General features: G+C 39.0%; 1 protein-coding gene across 2 annotated transcripts in view; it reads right to left on the reverse strand.

Annotated features, from left to right (window-relative positions):
* The window catches only part of SRGAP1 (SLIT-ROBO Rho GTPase activating protein 1), a 265,130-nt gene that overhangs the window by 100,237 nt on the left and 142,016 nt on the right, over positions 1 to 22,877 (reverse strand). For both annotated transcript variants that reach the window (XM_028532604.2, XM_028532603.2), the window contains exon 4: positions 18,929 to 18,991. In XM_028532604.2, coding sequence (XP_028388405.1) covers positions 18,929 to 18,991 — 63 coding nt within the window. The remainder of the gene's footprint in view (positions 1 to 18,928; positions 18,992 to 22,877) is intronic.

Genomic DNA, 22,877 nt, shown 5'->3' on the forward strand with positions numbered 1-22,877 from the left:
TCATCAATAAATCAACAAACAACAAGTGTTGGAGAGGATGTGGAGAAAAAGGAACCCTCTGCACTGTTGGTGGGAATGCAGACTGGTGCAGCCACTGTGGGAAACAGTATGGAGATACCTCAAAAGATTAAAATTGGAAAATGCCTTCTGACCCAGTGATTCCACTTTGGGATTATATCCGAAGAAACCCCAAACACTAATTTGAAAGAATACACACACCCCTATGTTCATTGTAGCATTATTTACCCTAACCAAGATTTGGAAGCAGCCCAAGTGCCCATCAGTAGAGGAAGAGAATAAAAAGCTGTGGTACATAAATAATGGAATACTACTCAGCCATTAATAGAAGGAAATCTTACCCTTTGTGACAGCATTGATGGGCCTGGAGAGCATTATTCTACATGAAATAAGCCACTCAGAGAAAGAGAACTACTAAATGATTTCACTTGTATGTGTAATCTAACAAACAAAATAAACTAACAAACAAAATAGAAACAGGCTGACAGACACAGAGAACAGACTGACAGTTGTCAGAAGGGAGCAGGGTTGTGAGGCCTGGTGCAAAGGTGAAGGGATTAAGGGAAAAAGAACAGCTCATAGACACAGACTACAGTATGGTGGTCGCTAGAGGAAAAGCGGGTGGGAGAGGTATATAGAAGACAGTAGAGGAAAGGTAAGTGGTGATGAAAGGAGACGACCTGGCATGGTGAACACACAATACGATATACAGATGATGTAGCACAGCCTTGTACACTTGAAACCCACATAACTTTATTATCCAGTGTCACCTCAATTAATTCATTGGCTGACTCTTTTTTGGGAGGGGAGAGAAAAGAGGGTAGTGGAGAGAGAGATTGATTGACTGATTGATTGATTGATTGACTTGTTGTTCCACTTATTTAGGCATTCAATGGTTGATCCTCTATGTACCTTGACTGGAGATGAAACCTGTAAACCTGGCATATCAGAATGACACTTTAACCAACTGAGCTACCTGGCCAGGATACCCTAATAAATTCAATACAAATTTTATAAGTACAAAAAATGAGTAATGATTTTCCATTACTGGAAAGATGATCATTTCTAATTATCAATATTTCTATTTAAGTGTATGCTAAAATTTTTGGCAAAGCTCTTTAGGATGAACAGTTAGATGAAGATGAACAAATAAATATCATGAGATATTGCCTTTCTATGTAGACAGTAGGTGGTTTACCAAAAGAATTTGAGGTATGTTATGACTCCACTGAAATGAAATCAGCGAAAATAGAGAACACATATGCATAGGAAGGGAATATGGCTAATGAAAATCTCAAAAATAGTGATACCCTGTTTGGTGTAGGGTGGAAGATTTTGCTTCAGGATTAATTGTACAGAGCAACATTTTAATGGAAAGAGCTCAGGTCTACGAAAGCCAATAAACCAGGATTTTGGTTGCAGCTTTGCTACAAAATAGCTTTATAACCTCAGCCCTTCTGACCCTCCACATGAGTCTCATCTAGTAGAGATGACATGACGACATGAGGTCTCCTTATGGCAGCAGTCCCCAACCTGACTGGCACCAAGGACAGGTTTCAGGGAAGACAATTTTACCACGGACTGGGGTGGGGGGATGGTTTCAGGATGATTCAAGCACATTACATCCAAGCTCACCTCCTGCTGGGTGGCCTGGTTCCTAACAGGCCCGGACCAGTATAGGTCCATGGCCGGGAGGTTGGGGACCCCTGCCCCACAGGACCAAGATTAGGGGAAGAATCAAATCTAACTATGAACCTCAAATACCTTGAAAAGTGTAGGACAAAAGAAAAAATAGAAAGTAGAGGCCTGATCATAGAAGGGAAAATGAACTGTGTAACTAAAAGGCTTCTTTGCAAGAGAATTTTAATATATCGCTCTGAAAAAGAATATTAAGATAGAATGGCATTAGCAGTCTGTCTGAAAAGAGCAATCCATAATATCATTCCTGTTTTTGTTTTCTGTGGGAGATTTACTGTTTTCTTCTTCATCTTCAAGAGACAGTGTTAATGGGGGGAACATTCATGTCCTAGATATCCAAGGGTGTGAGTCCTCAATCTACCGTGGCCCTGACCATGTGACCTTGCAGCAGGGCTGCATTTAACTCAGCTGGCCCACAGCTTCCTCATCTGTAGAGAAGGTGGTTGGGCCATGTGATCTCTCAGGCCTTTCCCATCTCTGAAATTCTATGAGTCCGTGATTTCAGAAATTAATCTTGTAACAACTTAATATCATCAGAATTTACTTTTGGGGAAAAATATTGTATATACTATACTTCTCAGAGACTAACAGGGTTGATTTTTTTTTTCAGTGCTGGGGTAGATGGCAGATGAATTTTAACCTAAAGGAAAAACCAATGTCACGACAAATACCGGCACCATATTTTGCTGTGTGTGGTACACACTCATGTTTTTTATGCCTTATACATGGGATTATTATACCCATGTATAATGTGTATCCTTATTTTTCCCTCAAAAATTTGGGAAAAATGGTCTGCATTATACACGGCAAAATATAGTATAATCAGTAACTCCTGCTTCTGTTAACATGAGGCAACAAATAGTATACCATGGTATTTTGAAGATACAAAGTTCCTCCTGGAATTCTCTACGGGCACTAAGGCCATAACTCATTGGATTTGTTGCACAGAAAATATCCAGAAATGAAAAATGTCTGCATGGTCTAACACACTGTTATATTGATAAATCTTAACTGGGATATCTATCACTCTAGTGACTTTAGCTCTCAAACTGATCACTGACCAATTAAATGTTCATTAAGGAGGGAAACCCAGGAACTATTTGATAGGTACAGGGTTGACACACTTACGGACTTGCAACATGCTTTTATATTTGACTATTATATTTAAGTTAAAGTAGGGCATTAGTCATTGTTTTCAAAATGCTAAATTGAGCAGTTATTTTTAAATGGCAATACAAAATTGCAATTAGTTTCACAATAAAATTATTTAATGAAAGTTTAATTTGTCAACTATAATTGAAAAAAATGATTTAAATAAATTTTATCAAAGTTAAAAAAGAGACACTGCTTCTGGTAAAGATAGCAGCGTAGGTAAACACGGTTCTCCTCGTTGCACAACCACATCAAGATCACAGCTATAATACAGAACAACCATCACTCAGAACCAACAGAAATCGAGTTGAATGGAAGTATGACAACTACAGAATTGAATCCACACATGAACGTACTCAGACTCACTCCCTCTGAGTTCCAGCACCAGAGTAGCAGCTTGAAAGGCACCAGTGGCATACAGGGGGAAACTGAAGTGTATGGTATCAAGGCAAGAGCTGGTGGATAGTTTTCTCCCTACAGAAAGATGGGCAAAGGCTAATGTCCCTTTTTTGAACCTTCCCCTGTGGAGCTGGCAGGGTGGTATCATATCTGAGAGTCCATCAACCTGGCTAACACTGTTTGCCCCGCCCTGGAGATCCCCAGAGACTCTATCCCATCTAACTACAAGCCAACTCAAGCTTTTTTTTTTCATATGAATGGCTGGTCTTGGCTAATGCTTCACAATTTCCAAAATCTTCTCAAATAAGCAATAATCCACCTCATACCACTTGCTAAGTTGCTCCAGGCCCAGCACTAGCAACAACCACCCTAGCTAGATTCAGAGTTTGGTTTCACTTGGGAAGCTCCAAAGCCAGCACAAGTAGCAGCCATCTCCAATTGCTTTATAGCTCAGGCAGGGTAGCCCTGGGCAAAATATGGGGGGCGAGGACTGACCTTGGCCTGCACCACCTGGGAAACCCTAGAGCCTGCAGACCCAGTGGACACCTGGAGACCACAATGGAGCACCAAAACCCTGCCCCTGCACAGCTGATGCTCCATGGTGGGTGGAGGTTGGTAGTCAGTGATCACAGCCAGTTGAATGCAGCTGGGTAAGATACTCCCATTGATCTACCAACAGAAATCAAGATTGAACTATAAGAGGAGGGTGTACTCAGCCCACATGAAGGGTGTACCCGGAGTATCCAGCTTGGGTGATGGGGAGGCTGTGCCACTGAACCCTTCAGGACACCTACAACATTAGGCTGTGCTACTAAGACAGGGAATCATAGCAGCTGTACCTGATATATAGAAACAAACACAGGGAGGCCGCCAAAATGAGAAGACAAAGAAATGTGGCCTAAATGAAAGATCAAAACTCCAGAAAAAGAACAAAAGGGAGAAAAGCAATCTATCAGATGCTGAATTCAAAACACTGGTTATAAGGATGCTCAGGGAATTAGTGAAGAACTCAACAGTGTAATAAAGATTCAGTCAGAAACTAAGAATTCACTAATTGAAATAAAGAACAATTTACAGGGAAACAACAGTAAAGAGGATGAAGCTGAAAATCAAATAAATGATTTGGAATACAAGGAAGCAAAAAACCAAGCAATCAAAATAATGAGAAGAAAAAATCCCCCCCCCAACAAAAAAATGAGGATAGTGTAGACAACCTGTGGGAAAACTTCAAGAGTTCCAACATTTGCATCATAGGGGTGCCAGAGGAGAAGAGAAAAAGCAAGAAATTGGAAATCTACTTGAAAAATAATGAAAGAAAACATCCCTAATCTGGTGAAGAAAGTAGAACTGCAAATCCAGGAAGCACAGAGAATCCCAAACAAGATGGATGCAAAGAGGCCCACCCCAAGACACATCATAATTAAAATGCCTAAGGTTAAAGACAAAGAGGGAATATTAAAAGCAACAAGACAAAAGCAGTTAGTTACTTACAGGGGCGTTCCCATAAGACTGTTGGCTGATTTGTGAAAAGAAACTACAGGCTGAAAGGGATTGGCAGGAAACATTCAAAGTCATGAAAAGCAAGGACCTATAGCTAATATTGCTCTACCTAGCAAAGCTATCATTTAGAATTTAAGGGCAGATAAAAAGCTTCCCAGACAAGAGAAAACTAAAGTAGTTCTTCATCACCAAACCATTATTATATGAAATGTTAAAGGGACTTAAGAAAAAGAAGATCAAAACTATGAACAGTAAAATGGCAAAAAAATACATATCTACACTCAACAATTGAGACTCAATAATTGAGTCTAAAAACTAAGCAATAAAGAAGAACAGAGACAGAATCATGGATACAGAGAACATTTTGATGGTTGCAAGAGTGGAGGGAGTGTGGGGGAATGGGTGAAGAGGTGAGGGGATTAAGAAATACAAATAGGTAGTTACAGTATAGCTGTGGGGCTGTGAAGTACAGTATAGGAAATGGAGTAGCCAAAGAATCTCTATGCATGACCCATGAACATGAACAATGGTTTGGGGATTGCCTGAGGGACTGGGGGGTGCTGGGTGGAGGGGGGAATGGTGGGTGGGAACTGGGACAACTGTAATAGCATAATCAATAAAGTATAATTAAAACATAAAAGTTAAAAAAGAAAAATGATTAATTTATCCTATAGAGGACAAATTGTTTTATGCCTTATTGAAAAGAAACTGTTTCTATTTGTAATACAAGTAACCTGTATTTATTGATCTTAATCTGTGCTAGCTCTGTTTCCAGCAGTTACCAGAGGCAGCTTCTGATTGAAGTCTTTGAGTCATAGACAGGGGTTACTTGTTTTGTTTACCTCTAATGGACTCTTGACAAACATTCATATTCAGTAAAGTTTCTTGAGCCCCCTACTATGTATTACAAATAGACCTTGTCCTATTTGATTCCATTACACTGTAATTACTAGAAATCCAATTATATGTTATTCTTTATTGATTTATACTAGTTCATTAGCTCAAAAGGGTACTTTTTTCATGATGGCAATGAACAATTTCATGTAATCTCTGCCCACTTTGCAATTATTGGAGATTTCTAACATGAAATAAATGTCATTTTTATCCAGGAAATTCTAATTTTACAAAAGATATTTTCCTTTCTTGTCTCTCAAGTCCTTCAATTGTAGTTGGGTAAGGAGAAAGTGGTAAAAGCAGTTTTTCAGAAAGTCCTGCTTAATACTCCCTCTATTTTCATACCAATGATTTGCTAATACTGACAAGATCAAAGTGGACAGAGTTCCCTGCACAGGCAATGTGGTTTCATGCATCCTTCCCACCCTTCCTTTACTTTTAATTTCAGGTGTGAGCTTCACCAGGGAGCCTCCCTCCCCCTTCCACCACACATACACAGAGTGGCTCTGTGCTTGCTTGGAGCTGTGGAGATCTCGGTCTGGTCTAGCATTCTTCACTGTGTATGGAAATACCTCACCAGTCTAGCTCATTGATGACAAGGCTGTGTGTCTGCCACTGATGCTATCACTGATGCATTTCTAGGACCTATATCTTTGTCGAGAGGCACCTCCTGGCCATTCAGTGTGTACTATTTAGATGCAACAGAGATGATCCTGTAACAATTTTAGAGTGGAGGCAACAATGCTTTTAGTGTTTTCCATTTTACTGCTGTAGCAACAGGGAACAGATTCTTAAGTTTGGGACAAATGCTGAATAACTGCATTCCGTAAATGCCAGCACCTTACATATCACAATCTTTCTCCACGGACCTGCTGGGAAGCCACCCTCTGAAGATGGAAAACCCTGTCTTAAAAAGACAACCTGTTCCATTTTTGAAAAGCTCTAATGCCTAAACTCAGGAATCTGATTGCCTGGGTTCCAATCCTTGTTTAGCCTTTTAGCATGTTATGTAGTTTTCTCCCCTCTAGTTAGAAATGAGAATAATAGCCACAAATGTCAGGCATGAGCAGTGCTAACTGGCACACAATGAATGCTACTGCAATTCATAAAACACCTGACCCTTCCAGCACGTCTTTTAAGCCCACACGAAGCCTTGGCCCTGCCAGAGCTCACTTGTTTATTCTCACACACCTGAGAAGCTGAGAGCAGAGGGATGGTTTTGTTTTATGGATCAAAGAAATGGAGCTGGAAAGAGATTTAATCTTTGCCCAAGAAGTCAACAGAGAAAGTCAGTGAGAGAGAAGATCATGCAGAAAGTCCTTATTTCAACAGGGCACTGAGATACACGTTTACTGAAAAAAGAAATACCCAAGAGCTGGCACACGGAATACACATTAACCAGGCCACATGGAATACAGTGGCAACAGAAGTGGCAAAGGATCAAGGAGCTGGATATGTTGAGGGGAAAGCTCATGTATAATGAAAGCCCAATGGATTGACTAGAATTTCAAAGTCACCTGCAGTTTCAAATACCTAATTCTTTTCAGGGAAATGTTTCACACGTCTTTGACATTACATGTGTATTAGACATTTGAATTATAAAGTTGATTATATGAAATACTTAAGCTGAGGAATATAAGACACTTGAAATCTTAAAATCTTAAATACCTGAAAAGCCCTACAACCCTTAGAATTGCAGCATCAACTAAAATGGAAAGAATGAGATAAAATCCTTTCCTTTTAATGAAAGATGACTTGGAATTTGATACATATACCTCATTTCTCAAATCCAATACTAATCTTTGTATTTATTAAGGAGGAAGAGGAGGTGGAGGAGAAGCTGTTAAGCTGTGCAAGAAAGATTTTTGGGTTGTGAAACTGCTTTGGAGTAGATGTCCATCCATTATTTGATGCCTGTATTCTTTTTTCAGCATTTTATTATTGTAGTTTACTTTTATTTAAAAAAATTTTATTGTATATTTTTTCATGACCATTTAGTGCCCTTACTAGCCCACCCCCCACTGCAGTCAACACACTGTTGTCTGTGAGTCCTTTTTCCTTTTCGCTCAGTCCCTTCACCCACTCCCCTCCCCTCCTCTCATGGCTATCATCTGCTCTCCACCTATCAGTCTGTCTGTTCTGCTTGTTAGTTCAGTTTGTTCATCAGATTCCACATGTGAGTGAAATCATGTGGTATTTGTCTTTGTCTGACTGGCTTATTCCACTTAGCATAATGTTCTCCAGACCCATCCATACTGTCCCCATGGGTAGTTTTCTTTTTCTTTCTTTTTTTTTTTTTTACAGCCAAGTAGTATTGTTATGTAAATGTCCCATAGTTGTTTTATCCACTCATCTACTGAGGGACACTTGGGTTGCTTCTGTATCTTGGTGATTGTAAATAACGCTGCAGTAAACATAGGGGTGCTTACGCTCTTTTGAACTGGTATTTGGGATTTCTTCGGGTATATTCCCAGAAGTGGGAACACTGGGTAAAAAGGCAGATCCATTTTTAATTTTTGAGGTGTCTCCCTACTGCTTTCCACAGTGGCTGCACCAGTCTGCATCCCCACCCACAGTGCAAAAGGGTTCCCTTTTTTCTACATCCTCCACAACACTTGTTATTTATTGATGCATTGATGATAGCCATTCTGAGAGGTGTGAGGCAATATCTCATTGTGGTTTTAATTTGCATTTCTCTGATAATTAGTGATGTTGAGCATCTTTTCATATGTCTATTGGCCATCTGTATGTCCTCTTTGGAGAAGTGTCTATTCAGGGCTTTTGTCCATTTTTTAATTGGGCTTTTTTTTAACGTTGAATTTTGTAAATTTTGGATATTAACCCCTTATCAGATGTATCAGTGAATGTGTTCTCCCATTCTGTGGGTTGTCTTTTTATTTTGTTGATATTTTCCTTTGCTGTGCAAAACCTTTTTAGTTTGATGTAGTCCCAATTGCTTACTTTTTTCTTTTGTTTCCCTTGCTTGGAGAGATATAGCCAATAAAATACTGCTATGAGCAATGTCCGAGATTTTGCTGCATAGGGTTTTTATGGTTTGGGGTCTAACGTGTAAGTCTTTGGCCCATTTAGAACTTACTCCTGTGTGTGGTGTAAGAAGGTGGTCTAGTTTCATGTTTCTGTATCTGTGAGTCCAAGTTTCCCAACACCATTTATTGAATAAACTATCTTTAGCCAATTGTATGTGCTTACTTCCTCTGATAAATATTAACTGACTATAAAGATGTGGGTTCATTTCTGGGCTCTCTATTCTGTTCCATTGATCTGTGTCTGTTTTTATGCCAGTACCATGCTGTTTTGATTACTGTGGCCTTATAGTATAGTTTGATGTTAGGTAGTGTGATTCTTCCAACTTTGTTTTTCTTTCTGATGCATGTATTCTTGATAATCTCATTCTGGTATTCTCCTGAAATCTTTTAACTCCTGTTTTTTCCTTTCTCTCTAGATATAGCTGCAGAGGGGAATTCAATGAATATGGCTTGTGTTCTTCCTAATTGTATGTCTTGGTTCACATTGCTCTTTTATTGTTGAAAGCCTTCCTGCCTCCTCTCAGTCTCTCCTGTTACTGAAATCCTGTCCATTTTCAGATATTTTCCCCTGAATTTTTCTCGGTCCTCAATGTGGAATTCTCTCTTTGGGTCTCCAAAGCCTCTGCCTAAACCTCTCTGTTGAAACCTAACTGTCTGCCTTATGTTATAATCACTGATAAAAAGGGGGTTCTGCCTGGTCTGGGACTTCCTAGCTGTGTGACCTTGGGCAGGTACTCAACCACTCTGTATCTCAATGACCCCATAAGACTGTTGGAAGAATTTAAAGACCTAATTATGTAAAGTGCTTAGAATAGTACCTGACAAAGGTTAGCTGTATATTTAAATATAGAATAATAATAAACTAAGTCAAGTAGTTTAATTACCCAATTAAAAAAATCCTGATTAATATGTCTGTTACTAAAGTATTCTAATACCTTAAAAGTTATAAGAAACTGTATTTCAGATTGCTAAAGTTTGCATAATACAGTCTGTCTGGAAAAAGTCCAGACATTGTTAATATAGCAAGAATGGTTTGTGTGACATTGATGTAACCTGGCAGCCATGGAGAGTGGGCTGCAATGTGTGTGCGTGAACAACGACAACTTCACTGTACCAGTCAGTGGGGGCAGTAGACGCCATTGAGTGAGCACATGCACTGTGTGGCTGTCACATTAAAAAATGAGCGAGTAGAGCAATGAATCTGCATCAAATTTTGAATTAATCTTGAACATTCCTTTGCAGAAACTATTCTGATGATTCAGAAAGCTTTCAGGGATGATGCAATGAGTACAGTGCAAACAAAAGTGTGGCACAAATGCTTCAAAGATGGTCAAGAATCTGTTGAAAGTGATTCACCTTCTGGAAGGCCTACAAGAAGCAGAAACCTGAGAATGTTGAATGTGTACAGGCTGCCATCAACAAAGACCAGTGACTGACAGTGCAAGAACTAGAAGCTAATCCAGGAATTCCAAAAACTACTGTGTCTGAGATTTTGATGTGGGACCTTGATATGAAATTGTTGTGGCAAAATTCATTCCGTGGCTTCTGCTAACAGAGCAGAAGGAACAAGTGCTGCAATTGCTAGTAACTTGATTAAAACTACTACCAAAGAACTAGATTTTCCTCAAGATCATAACCAAAGATGAATGGTGGGTCTACATGTATGGCTATGGTCTGGAAATGAAAGCTCAGTTGTCCCAATGGAAGTCACCTGGTTCTCTGTGCCCAAAGAAGGGACAGAAAAGTCGCAGCAAGATCAAGACCACATTAACTGTGTTTTTGATTGGGAAGGTTTTGTCCATCACGATTACAGGCCAAACAATTAACAAGGAGTATTGCCTCAATGTTCTTCGTTGATTGAGAGATACACTACGACAAAAACGGTCACAGCTATGGGCAGCTGGTGATTGGCAGCATCATCACAACAAAGTACCTGCTCATGTATCACTATCACATCTCCTGCAGAGTTTTTTTTGGCAAAACATCAAATCATCCAGGTGACTCAGCCCTACTACAGCCCAGATTTGGTGCCAGGTGACTTCTGGCTTTTCCCAAAACTAAAATCACCTTTGAAAGGGAAGAGGTTTCAGACCATTGATGAGATTCAGGAAAATACAACAGGGCAGCTGATGATGATTCCAACAAAGGATTTTGCAGAGTGTTTTGAAAAGTGGAAGAGACGCTGGGAGAAATGTGTGAGGTCTCAAGGTGGCTACTTTGAAGGGACTGAGGCATCATTGTCCTATGTACAATGTTTCTTGTATCTTCTTCAATAAATATCTGTATTTTTCATATTATACTGTCTGGGTACTTCCTGGATACACCTTGTATTCTTTGAGAAGGACTCTTGATACGAAACATTCTCTAGCAATTTTTTTTTTTTACTAAACTATACTGTCTAACACTTTCTTTTTCATAGCTAAGCCAAATGAAATTTTTTCGGTTTATACAGTTCACTTCTTTGAAAAGACAGTCTTATTTGTAGTTCACAAGCACCAATCATAACTAATTCTCAAATTTCTAAGAGAAAATTAATAATTAGCAGGAGGTCCTAAACAACATCTATATATAAAGTTTTTATCAAACAGTTGTCATCACAGATCCCTGCAATGGGAATTTTATTAATCCCAATCATTTTGGTAGGAAAATGAAGCCAGGTTAAATTAGCTAACCTAGTTTCCAATGCCAGTCTTTGTCAACACCATGATCAGAATTCAGAAGTTGGCTGAGAGTTATCTAATCCCAACACCGCTCTTTCTTTCCATCTAAGTGGCTGGTAATAAAACCAGGGCAAGCATATACAGAAACACTTCATCAGCCTGGGATCTCTAGAGTGCTTTAAAAAAGAAGTTTTCCAGGTGGCATCACAGAGAATGCAGTATTCCAAAGAAGTTTTCAATTTGGGAGTTGTTTCATATCCCTTCTGCCTTATTTCTCTTTGTTCAGTGTTTTGTTTTAAGACCCAGACCTCTTTGTAGTCTATCTCAAAGGAGTGTGTTTTCATTTTCACAGAAATATGTATTTCAAATACTTAAAATGCCCTTGAGCTAAAATAAATACTTAACCAAAAATAAAAATTAAAAACCTCTTTGAGGCTCAGAGAAAAATCTTTTGATAGGAGGTGGCAAGTATCTTGGGCTCTTTCAAAATGGCTTTTCAACCTTGCCTTGGGCATGTTTCTGCGTTACAGGAGAATGCATCAGCTCCTAGTTCTTGGGAGGCTCACACAGCCAGCCAAAAAAGCTTTCTTCAGCAGTCCTCTGAGACGCAGTTTTCAAGGAAGGGTTTGAAATAATAAACAGTGTGTTTCCTCCCACCCCTCTCTAAAAAATAATTAGCTTTTTATTTTAACATTTTAAAGAGATATGTGGTTCAAAGATTCATAAAGGCCAGGGAGAATATCTGTGTGCATTCAGCAACCATGTTTCCCAAATGACTTCTGTACAAGATGCTCAACAGCCTCTGGCTTTGTACTGGGACAACTTCTGTTCTTTAGGCATTGAAATTTGTTAGGCAAATCGGAGCTAGAGCTCAGAAGGGAAAAACAAGGTGAATGGAGTATCCAGTAACAGTATAGTCTTAGCAGTAACCACTGTGCATGAATACACAGCTAAGCAGGTAGTGTTGACATATAAAACACTAATGCTAACTGAGGGACTATGTGTTAAAGAGGCACCCCAATTGAACATATCCTAATATAAAAACTGAATGTACAAAGCCATTTTTCTTTGCCCATATTGTAACTCCTATCAATAGTCTGGAAAGCACAATCATGTTTTCACGAGTATCAATCAGGGCATGCAGTTTAAGAATTTTGCCCATGAATTTTACCTATGAGATCCGGTTCCGCCCTTCCTCCCCCAGCCTGCCTTGCATATCCTTCCCTAAAGCAGCTGTCCAGTAGGGAATTGATGGGCCCCAGGGCAGGACCTGGGTTTAGGTTTTAGATTTACTGCCTGTGTGATCCTGAGCTAATTACTCTGGGTCCCAGTTCCCATGTGTTAACTCTGGGATTAGGAATATCTCCCCCATAGGGCTGTTGCAAGAAAGGAATGGGGATAATGTGTTTGACTCCTGGTAACGGGCAGATAAATCATTTTCTCAGGTCTTTCCTCTTAATTTAATGGAACTTGAGGATGGATTACCTCTTGACTTTGGCTTAGCCATGTGTGTCCCTGACGTATAGAGAGTGTGATAATCAATTACACATAATTAGCAATCAATTTCATGTGGATTTTATCATGTCATCTGTGTTAATCTCTATTAGAATTTGCTTACTGGTTTTTAAAATGCCAAACTTATGGTGCAAGGCTAAGGCATTGTAAAGAAATATTAATATATGACAAATAATTATTTTTCTACTAAAATCCACCATAACCTTTTGAGATTTTGGTATTAGGAGACAGGCTTAACACTTTACAGCACTGTTTGATGATGAACACTGTGACAGCGTGATGAAGAAAAACTTTGTTTGGCAAACAACAAGTGTTGGAGAGGTTGTGGAGAAAAGGGGTCCCTAGTGCACTGCTGGTGGGACTGCAGACTGGTACAGCCACTATGGAAAGCAGTATGGAACTTCCTCAGAAAACTAAAAATGGATCTGCCTTTTGACCCTGCAATTCCACTGATGGGACTCTATCCTAAGAATAATAAAACACCAATTCAAAAGAACCTATGCATCCCAATGTTCATAGCAGCACAATTTACAATAGCTAGATGCTGGAAGCAACCAAGATGCCCATTAGTAAATGAATGGATCAAAAAACTATGGTACATTTACACAGTGGAATTCTATGCAGCAGAAAGAAAGAAGGAGCTCCTACCCTTTGCAACAGCATGGATGGAGCTGGAAAACATTATGCTAAGCAAAACAAGCCAGGCAGTGAAAGACAAATACCATATGATCTCACCTTTAACAGGAACCTAAATAACAAAACAAAGAAACAAGCAAAATACAACCAAAGACACTGAAATAGAGGGCAGGCTGACAGTGTCCACAGAAGAGAGTAGAGGGAATTTAAGGGGACAGTGGGAAGGGTTCACGGGAACAAACTTAAAGGACACAAGGTCATAAACTAAGGGGAGGGTGGTAATGGGAGGGAAGTGGGGAGGGGTGGGAGGGGTGCTGGATTGGGAGTAAAAAGGAGAAAACTGTATTTGAACAATGATTAAAATAAAATTTAAAAAAGAAATATTGAAAAAAAAAAACAAAAAAAAACTTTGTTTGGAATGTTCCCTCCAACCTTTCGTGTCCCTGTGATCAACCCAATCACAGCCTGTTCACTTGTACTATCGCTTTGGTTTTCTTAGGAGAAGTTACTTTCCCATTTCTTTTCACATAAAAGTAACATATACCCATTATAAGGAAAAACCATATATATTATCTGTCATTACTGTTAGTATCATCCCTGATCTCCACCTTTACTCTGAGAGGCAGAGAAGGAGCTGCTACCTTCTCCTCCCCACCCCACCGATGATGACAAGATGGCACCAAGTGCTGACATTTACTAGGCATCCATGCACCTGACAATGTTCTGAATGCTTTATGATCTCATTAACAAGCTTTATCTTTCCTTTTAGCACTTATACCTGCCGTACCATTCATTTATTTGTTTACTGTCTGTTTCTCCTCACTGGAATATAAATACCTTGACAGGAAGTATATGGTCTGTTTTTATTCACAGCTATATTCCCCAGAACATCTAAAAGTGCCTGGCACAGTAGCAGGCATTCAAAGAATGTTTGTAGAATAAACAGTCTTTGTAACTATGTGGGTGGGCCTCATCTAATCCGTTGAGGGTCTGAAGGTCTGAAAAGAACAAAAGGGCTGAGTAAGAGAACATGCTTCCTCTGCATTACTGTGTTTGAGGTAAGACATGGTCTTCTCATGCTTTGGGCTTGAACTCAGGCTACAACTTACACCATCAGCTCTCCTGGTTCTTTCTTGGACCTCCGGAATCGAATTGGAACTATAACCTGGCTCTCCAGCTTGTGACTGCATCCATTTCTCCCTCCCTCTCTCTCTGCATGTGTATATATGTCTATATACAATACATGTATATAATACATAAATATATTTCCATCCTATTGGTTCTGGGGAACACAGACTAACACAGATGCCCAGGCTGGCTAAGTAATCTGAAATTCAAATACAAGTTTGTTGTCTGCCAGTCCATCATTTTTGTTTCTTAAAACACAGTACTCTGTTTTCTTAACTCTACTCTGATTCTCTTTCAAAAGTTAAACTCAAAAGAAGTTAATTAGTAGACTAAGAAAGAGAGTCTGAGGATCTCCCTTTTATTTTTTAGTCCAATGAGTTCCATCTGTTAGGTCATTTAAATCAACATTTCTAAGAAGTCAGGTTACCATTGAGCACATGTTCAATTTTTCATATATGCTTTTGTTAAAGAAACTAATGTTGTTGACAAAAAAATACAAGTGAGTAGGTGATCAACTGTGTAAGTGCTTTGTGTTGTTAGGGAGGCATTCATATTTAGAGATTTTTGTCAGAAAATGGTTTCCCAAAACTATGGCACAGAGATAAAATGACAGTAAAGGGCATGGGCTCCCGACCTGGACTTGAGCTCCCACTCTGCTACTTGCTGAGAGCAACCTGGGGCAAGCCTCCCTGAGCCTTGGTTTCTTTTTCTATAAAATGGGGATAATGATAGTAACTACCTCATAGAGATACTGTGAGGATTACATGAGATAATGCAAGTAATGTGCTTAGCAAAGGAACTAGCAAACACAAAATAAGCATGCTACTCTTACAGGCACAGCTAGTTCCCTACAAATACCTCCCCTTCTCTCTCAAATTAACAGAATCCCCAATTTGTAACTGGTTAGCAATGGGCTGGCCAGCTAATAGACTGTAATTCCATGCTTGCACGCAGCCTGGTGGAACCTTGTTCTAAGTTCTGGCCAATGGGGCATAGATGAAAGTGTTATATGAGACTTTCAATAAGTCTCCTTCAGAGACAGGGGACCTGCCCTTCTTTCTTTTCTCCACTCCAGGAATGCAGATGTACTGGCTGCAGCTCTAGGAACCAACTTGAATTATAAAGACAGAGGTCACAACTAGGTTTCTCTAACAGGGATTAGAAGGAGCCTGATCTTGGATGGCTTTATAGAACCTCCACACCAGACCTAGGCTGCCAATCTCTGAAGTTCTTTTATGTGAGAGACACTATAAATCTCTATTTTGCTTATGATTTTATTTTGAGTTCCTGGTACTCAAAGCCCAATTAATCCTAGTTGCTGTGGCTGGCCCTTATGGTCTCAGAATCCAACTGGATGGTTTAAACTATTATGAGGCCCTGTTTCTGCAAATAAAAGGAAGGTTGAGGGGGAAAATATATAGAAAACCCCTCCTCTTCTTCCAAATGGTGCTTTGATGCCACTATCCTCTCCTCCCTGCTCGTCAGTCCAGGTCTTCATGCCTGATGCACACAACCTGTACTCAATGAATCTGAAAAACTTGGTTCATTCTAAGGTATAATGATCTCTTCTTATTCTTCCCAGGTACCTATATTTTATTTAAGGCAAAGCTTTTTGACATAATGCTTGGAATGATCAATAGGCTTATGGGAGAAATATTTTTGGGAAAAGAAGTCCACACAAAAGGCTGCTACCCACCACTAAGGTTGACTATAATTTAATACAAAAGCTCTCCACTGGTATAGGGAAGCTCATGTACTCAGAATGTTCACTTTCAACTCCCAAGGAGTATTTCAGGACTGACAGAAAGTAGGAATAAATATCTCTCTGAAAAGGGAATTAAATAGTACCCTCAATTCCCTGAGGCTACTTACTTTATACCTGTTATTTCAGTAATCATTATTAAATCATTAGTTGCACAAATTCTGTGCATGATACAACTCAGAAGGTTATTTGTTCATGACAAGTCAATGGTTGAAAAAGAAATCTAAACTACATTCCCCTAACTCCTGGTTCACTATTCAAATACTCCTTACATTTTCTCATTTCTGAATATGAACTGAGTATGCATAATGGGTAGATTTCATTTGAACAAGACAGAATTTGTATATCTGAATTTAAAGTGTAAGAGAAACCAAATGTCACCTTTCAGTGTAAAAGGTGTGTGTGTCTGTAACACGAAAGTGTTTTCTGGGCAAAATATGACCTCTGACCTCAGCTGAGCGTGCTCTCTGGTTAAAGAAAAATTTTCCCCCAAGAACTCAAAGTGCTCTACAGGCTATCTGATTAAAAACTCATTGCTTGTCTCTTCTACCCTTATTCCTCAACTGATTCTGAGAGGTTAAATGGCTCTGACAGGGTTATTCAAACTCTGGTGACCAGTTCTGGAGCCTGGCTCCTTCAGGCTTTCAGACTAATACTGATGAGAGTTTTGAGGAAAGATCAGCTTACTTGATTCAACTACATGTACAGTCTGCTAAATATCTAAGTCCACTTGATAGGCTGAATCAAGTAGACTTCTCTCACTGAGATAAAATTTTACACATCTCTCATTGAGATAAAATTTTTATAATATTCTACTGACTTCTCATAGTAAATCATCAAGTTTATATTTGTCATTATTGTTTTAGCTAGTACTACTAGTTTCAGATCCTAATCCACAGGCTCGTCTCTGATGCCATGACAACCACCAGGTTCATTTTTTAAACAATGCTCAAGCAAAGGGAACCACAAGGAAAATGCCATGAAGCCCTTATCTTAAAAGGGTTCAGTGGAAGATGACATTTCTTCCCTGGACATCTTGGAGGCACAACGCTCATTTAACTTTTAAATCCTAAATCCAGAATTTCTAGAAATGGTTGATACCTTTGGTTGTCAAAAATTAATAAGTCACAGGCTAATAAACAGCTTTTATAATCAATTACTCTACTTCAGTAGGTATTTTTAAAATGTGGATATGACCTTATAACATGAGGCTTTTGCATGTAAAGTTAAAAGTTTCTTTCTTTTTTTTAAAAAGATTTTATTTATTTATTTTTAGAGAGGGAAGGGAGAGAGAGAGAGAGAGAGAGAGAGAGAGAGAGAAACATCAATGTGCGGTTGCTGGGGGTTATGGCCTGCAACCCAGGCATGTACCCTGGCTGGGAATCGAACCTGGGACACTTTGGTTCCCAGCCCGCGCTCAATCCACTGAGCTACGCCAGCCAGGGACAAAAGTTTCTGAAGGAGGAACTAACACACAGAAACTGTCAGTTAAATTCATAAGTACATGTTAAATAAAAATAGAAATGTATCACACATGTACAAAAAATTGGAAAGTGAATTTTATAAGAATATCACAAATTTTATAAAAGTTTAAACTATGGGTTCTTTTAATTAGCCAGTCTCAATGGAGCATTAGAAATACTAATTCATAAAACTGCATTTTACAGACATTGATTTTTAGGAAGAAATGGGATTTGTAAATCGAGGAACATTTTGATACTAATTTTCAGGTTTAATTCGCCTGTAAAGAAAAATTCAAATAATCCTGTGCAATGAAAATGCAAATATCTATAGTCAGATCAAATTAGTATTATTCATTTCTCATCATATCTCTTTTATAAAATAAAAACTCATTCAATTCCTCCAAAACAAATTTGTATTTAATAATATGATCATTAAATGTAAAAATTTACTTAGGCACATGACTAATTCCAACTTACAGCCTCACTGGTTTTGGTTTTCTCAATAAAATAATTTCAAGTTATTTAATTTCTCACAACTATATGCAATAGCTTGAATAAAATTTAAATTCACAAAAGCAAATCATTGACAAAAAAGATACCTCCCCCCAAAATAATTTTAATAGAGTAAATCATTAACTAAACAATTTAACTGAAATGGGGGTGGTGGTGAGAAATTAAAATACCAGAATAATCAAATCCCAGAATGGCTAATTTAAGAATGGCAACGATTTAAAATAAAATATTTAGAACTGAATGTATGTACATATCACATATACTCCAACCAATTAAAAACATGTCATATTAGAATACCTAATAATCTAGCTTTTTAACATGTGATAACTGCATATACATATTTACTCAAATGCATTCTCTCCAAATTGGAGGGAGTGGCAAAAGAATATAGTAGTATGCATCTATCTGCTTTGTTCATCATTTCAACAGAACAAACATCTGTCAACACCCTAGCTTGGAATGAGTTCTAATAAATGCAGTAGTTCTGCAAACCATAATTCCAAACCAAAGATTCTTTCAAAAGAAGAAAGATTATGTGCTTACCGTGTACAGCTCATTAAGAACCTTCATTAAATCCTCATGAAGTTGGAATGCAATCTCTTTGCTCTGTAATTAAGATGAAATTAAGAAAGAATATTTAAAAATGTAATAGAAATTTATTTCTAAATTATTTACATCTTAAATCCACTGACCAAAAATAGAAGAATGTAATATGTAACACAACAGAAGGCCAGCATGCCCTAATCTTTGACCAAATGGCCCTTTCCAAATACTAGAGATATGCACCAATGTTCACCATAAGCTGGACAGAGGCAAGAAAGTGATTGAACAATCTAAATGGTTCTCTCAACATCCAAATCAGACTTTATCAAGAAGAGAAAAAGAGAGAAGCCCTGGCTGGTATGGCTCAGTGGACTGAGTGCTGACCTGGAAAAAAGGTTGCTGGTTTGATTCCCATTCAGGGCACATGCTAGGGTTGAGGGCCAGGTCCCCAGTTGGGGGCATTCAAGAAGCAACAGATTGATGTATCCCTTGCGCACTGATGTTTCTCTCCCTCTCTTTCTCACCCCCTTCCCCTCTTTCCAAAAGTAAATAAATAAAGTCTTAAAAAAAAAAAAGGAGAGAGAGAAAAAAGGTAAGTAGGGTAAAGCATTGTATTTGCTCAGAAGTTGAGTTGCAGAACTAAAGTCATTACAAGATGCAATCCTGCATCCTGTCTCCCATTTTGGTATTGTCACAAAGGAGTTTTCTGCAGGGTGATTCCCAAAAAACTAAGTTAGAATCCAAAAGTGAAATTAATTCTCACTTTTCAAAATAAGAATTAATTAGACCGACTATAATTTTAAGAAAGCACTCCCAAAGCAATGAATGAGGTGGTAAGGCCATTTATAGTCCACATACTTTCACCTCTGTGTTTATTATAATTACTTTCATTAAGACAAAAAAGAGTTTTACTCTTCTACTCAGTTGGTAAATAACAGCATTTAAAATAGTCTTCTCTAGGTTAATTCTGAGAGTTTCGTAGAAGAGTATCTGAATATTTTTTTCAGCCAAATCTGTAAGCAATTGTAAAGAAAATCATAAATCTATTTTTTTTCTGTTTTGGGTTCATTATGTAAGTCAGCTATAGAGATTGGAAAAGAATGTGCAGAGGGGCTTAATTTACAGTTTGAGACACTAACAAGAACACTCACTGGTTCATTTACATGTGTGCCACTAGGCTGTCACTATTAAGGGTAAAGGTCACATCTTTATCAGCTCTGTGACCCCGGTGTCCTTCACTGTGCTTGGGCACAAGGCCAGGATGAGGATGAGGCAAGTGAAGCACGTGGGGTGTGGAATTTAAGAAGGCACTTGCCCTCACCCTGGTCCAGGGCATGCTTGGGCTTGTAGGAAGCTTCCAATAAACACTTGCTAAGCGAATTTGTAAACAAGCCGAACCGCTGTGTTTGTGCAATGGCTGAAGTAGTTACTATATTTGCTGAAGGCCTGGCCGCTGGTGAGAAGGTAGAAAGAAAAGGCCCACAAACCACTCCTAAGAAAACGTTAGGGCTCGAGGAAACACAGTCCAGCTATGAACACGAGGCCACTGCACTGGGTCAGGCCTTCCTCCAAAAAGGCCGCATGTGATGAAGCGATATCCTGTTAGATAGCACAGTGTGGGAAGATGACATCAGAGCACCTCCTGAACTTTGAGAAATTCAAACTCGTCCATGATAAAGGATGCTGCAGTTTATCAAGCTCCAGTGGGTTCTAAAATCTCTAAATTGAAGTTAGAGATTTTATGTTTGCTGTGTCCCTGTTATGTGAAGAGATGGGTTAAGAATCACTCAAGAGTGAAAGCAAAGTCACAAGTGAGCAAATGAGGCCAACGGAAACTCATTTTATTTCCCCTAAATCTTGGTTATTCTGACCACTGTATATTTACACTATGGTCTCCTATGACTTCAGCTTGGTGTTATTTCGATATCAGTTTCATTCAAGGATTCAGGCCACCAATTCAGAACTCTCTAATGGGATCAAAGGCCAGCAAATAACTGCTCAGCTACCATATTTCAGGTAGCAAATCCAAAATGAAAATATTTCTTGTCTAAGACTTTACAACAAAATCAAAACCCAACACCCCTTAGGTCCAGTTAGCCACAAGCCAAGAATATTAAGGATCTGATTAAAGACAGGTTTGGGTAATAAGGGCACTCCATGGTATCCTAGGTCAAATATTTTAAAACAAACCAGAAGATTCTTTGTATATTTTCGATTTTGTATCAATTCAGGTAAAGAGGTGGAAGAAATCTATCACAAACTATTCTGCCAAGCATACCCTTACATTTTTCTTTCACCTTTCCCCATACATCTTGAAATACAAAAATTTTGCCTGGAAGGCGATACAGCATAATACTTAGAAGGACTCTGGAGTCATAATGCCTGGTTCTTAAGTCTCAAAGACCTTGACTTCCTTTGGGCCTCAGTTTCCACATCCATCCAATGAACACTGTCCTTGTACCTATCTCATCGGGTTGATGAGAGCATTAATCAGATGGCACACACAGAGCACTGAGAATGGTGCCTAACACACAGTAAATATCCTGTAAATGTTATAAGTATTTATCCCCCCCCCCCCCAACACTGTTTATAATGGCAAAACCCTTGAGTGAGAAGGCCACGTTGTTATTTTTTTTTCTTTTGGTGTCTGAACACTTAATTCCATTAACTTTCCCATAGGAAGTGCTCGGCAGATACAGGCTGATTTGATTTTGAAGTCCCTTGTTATTGCTCTGGCCTTTAGATCCCCCTCTGAGTGACTCCTGATTTGTAAGGGCCCCCAGTATTGAGTTCCAGCCTTTGGGCATTTCTTACACCCGTTTCCTTGCCATACTATACACTAAATTTACCTATGTTCCATTTTCGTGGGGGTCCTACCACAAGTGGTACTGGGTGAACTAATCCAAAATCCACTAGAAAATGAATAAACCCAGAGTCGAATACCAAGCCTATGTCTAATGGTCTATTTATTGTCACTTTTATGTTTCAGATGCCTCAAGCCAGTGTAACATATACAACCCGGGAAAGAGACCCTGACGGAGCCAAACCCATGGGAATTTTCGATTTTGTGAAAAGCTGGGGAGGAGCTCCTTTCAGGTAAGTCCCCCAGCTATCTTCATGACTTCCTGCCTATTTGTTAGCTTTGAATCACAATCCAAACCCTCCAGGGTGTAGTAAATAACTTTGAAATTAACCTTGCCTTCCCACCACCACCCCTTTTGTCTGCAAAGGTTGTTGAAGAACCTGACTGGGCCCTGAAGCACTACTTCGTGTGACTGAAGTGTGAAACATGAATCCACACACTCTTGCATTCACAGATGCTTGGGCTGGACACAGCATCACTGCCGGGGTCATGGTCCCTGTCCTTGGGCACAGAAAGAATGAAAGGATCATTTCATGCTGACCCCCACCCCAACTTTAAGCATGTCTCTAATTGATTACTGTAACAGTGAAAAACAATCCTTCTTCTAAACGCCACTCTACACTCCCCCACAAAGAAGCAATCTTAAACCGAAACCCTCCTGCTGGGGCACACAGCTCGCTGGCACACTAACTAATGGACTGAAACCCTCTGGTTAGCAAATATCTGGATTCTCGAAAATCCATCCAAATTCAGGAGGTTAAATATGCCTCTGGATTCTATTTCATTATAATTTGAAAACAGTGAGAGTAGACCCTTGACCCCTGAACAAGAACTGCAGAGTAAGGAAAATGATAGGGGCATGAAGGAAAGAAAGCAATCAATGCTCTCTTTGTACAAGAGAAAAAAGTAACTTTATGAAATGATATATGTCTGAAATAAAGTATTTTCTATGTTACCTGAGATAGGCTGGTTAAATTTACTTATGCACAGAAAGGGGATCCCCTTCAACAGCTTCAGGTATGGGGTTGAAAAGGGAAGAGTTTTCTCCACCTATTAGTATAAACCTTGTTCAAATTATGGTAAAAC

This window comes from Phyllostomus discolor, chromosome 2 (genome assembly GCF_004126475.2).
Source record: "Phyllostomus discolor isolate MPI-MPIP mPhyDis1 chromosome 2, mPhyDis1.pri.v3, whole genome shotgun sequence".
NCBI lineage: Eukaryota > Metazoa > Chordata > Mammalia > Chiroptera > Phyllostomidae > Phyllostomus > Phyllostomus discolor.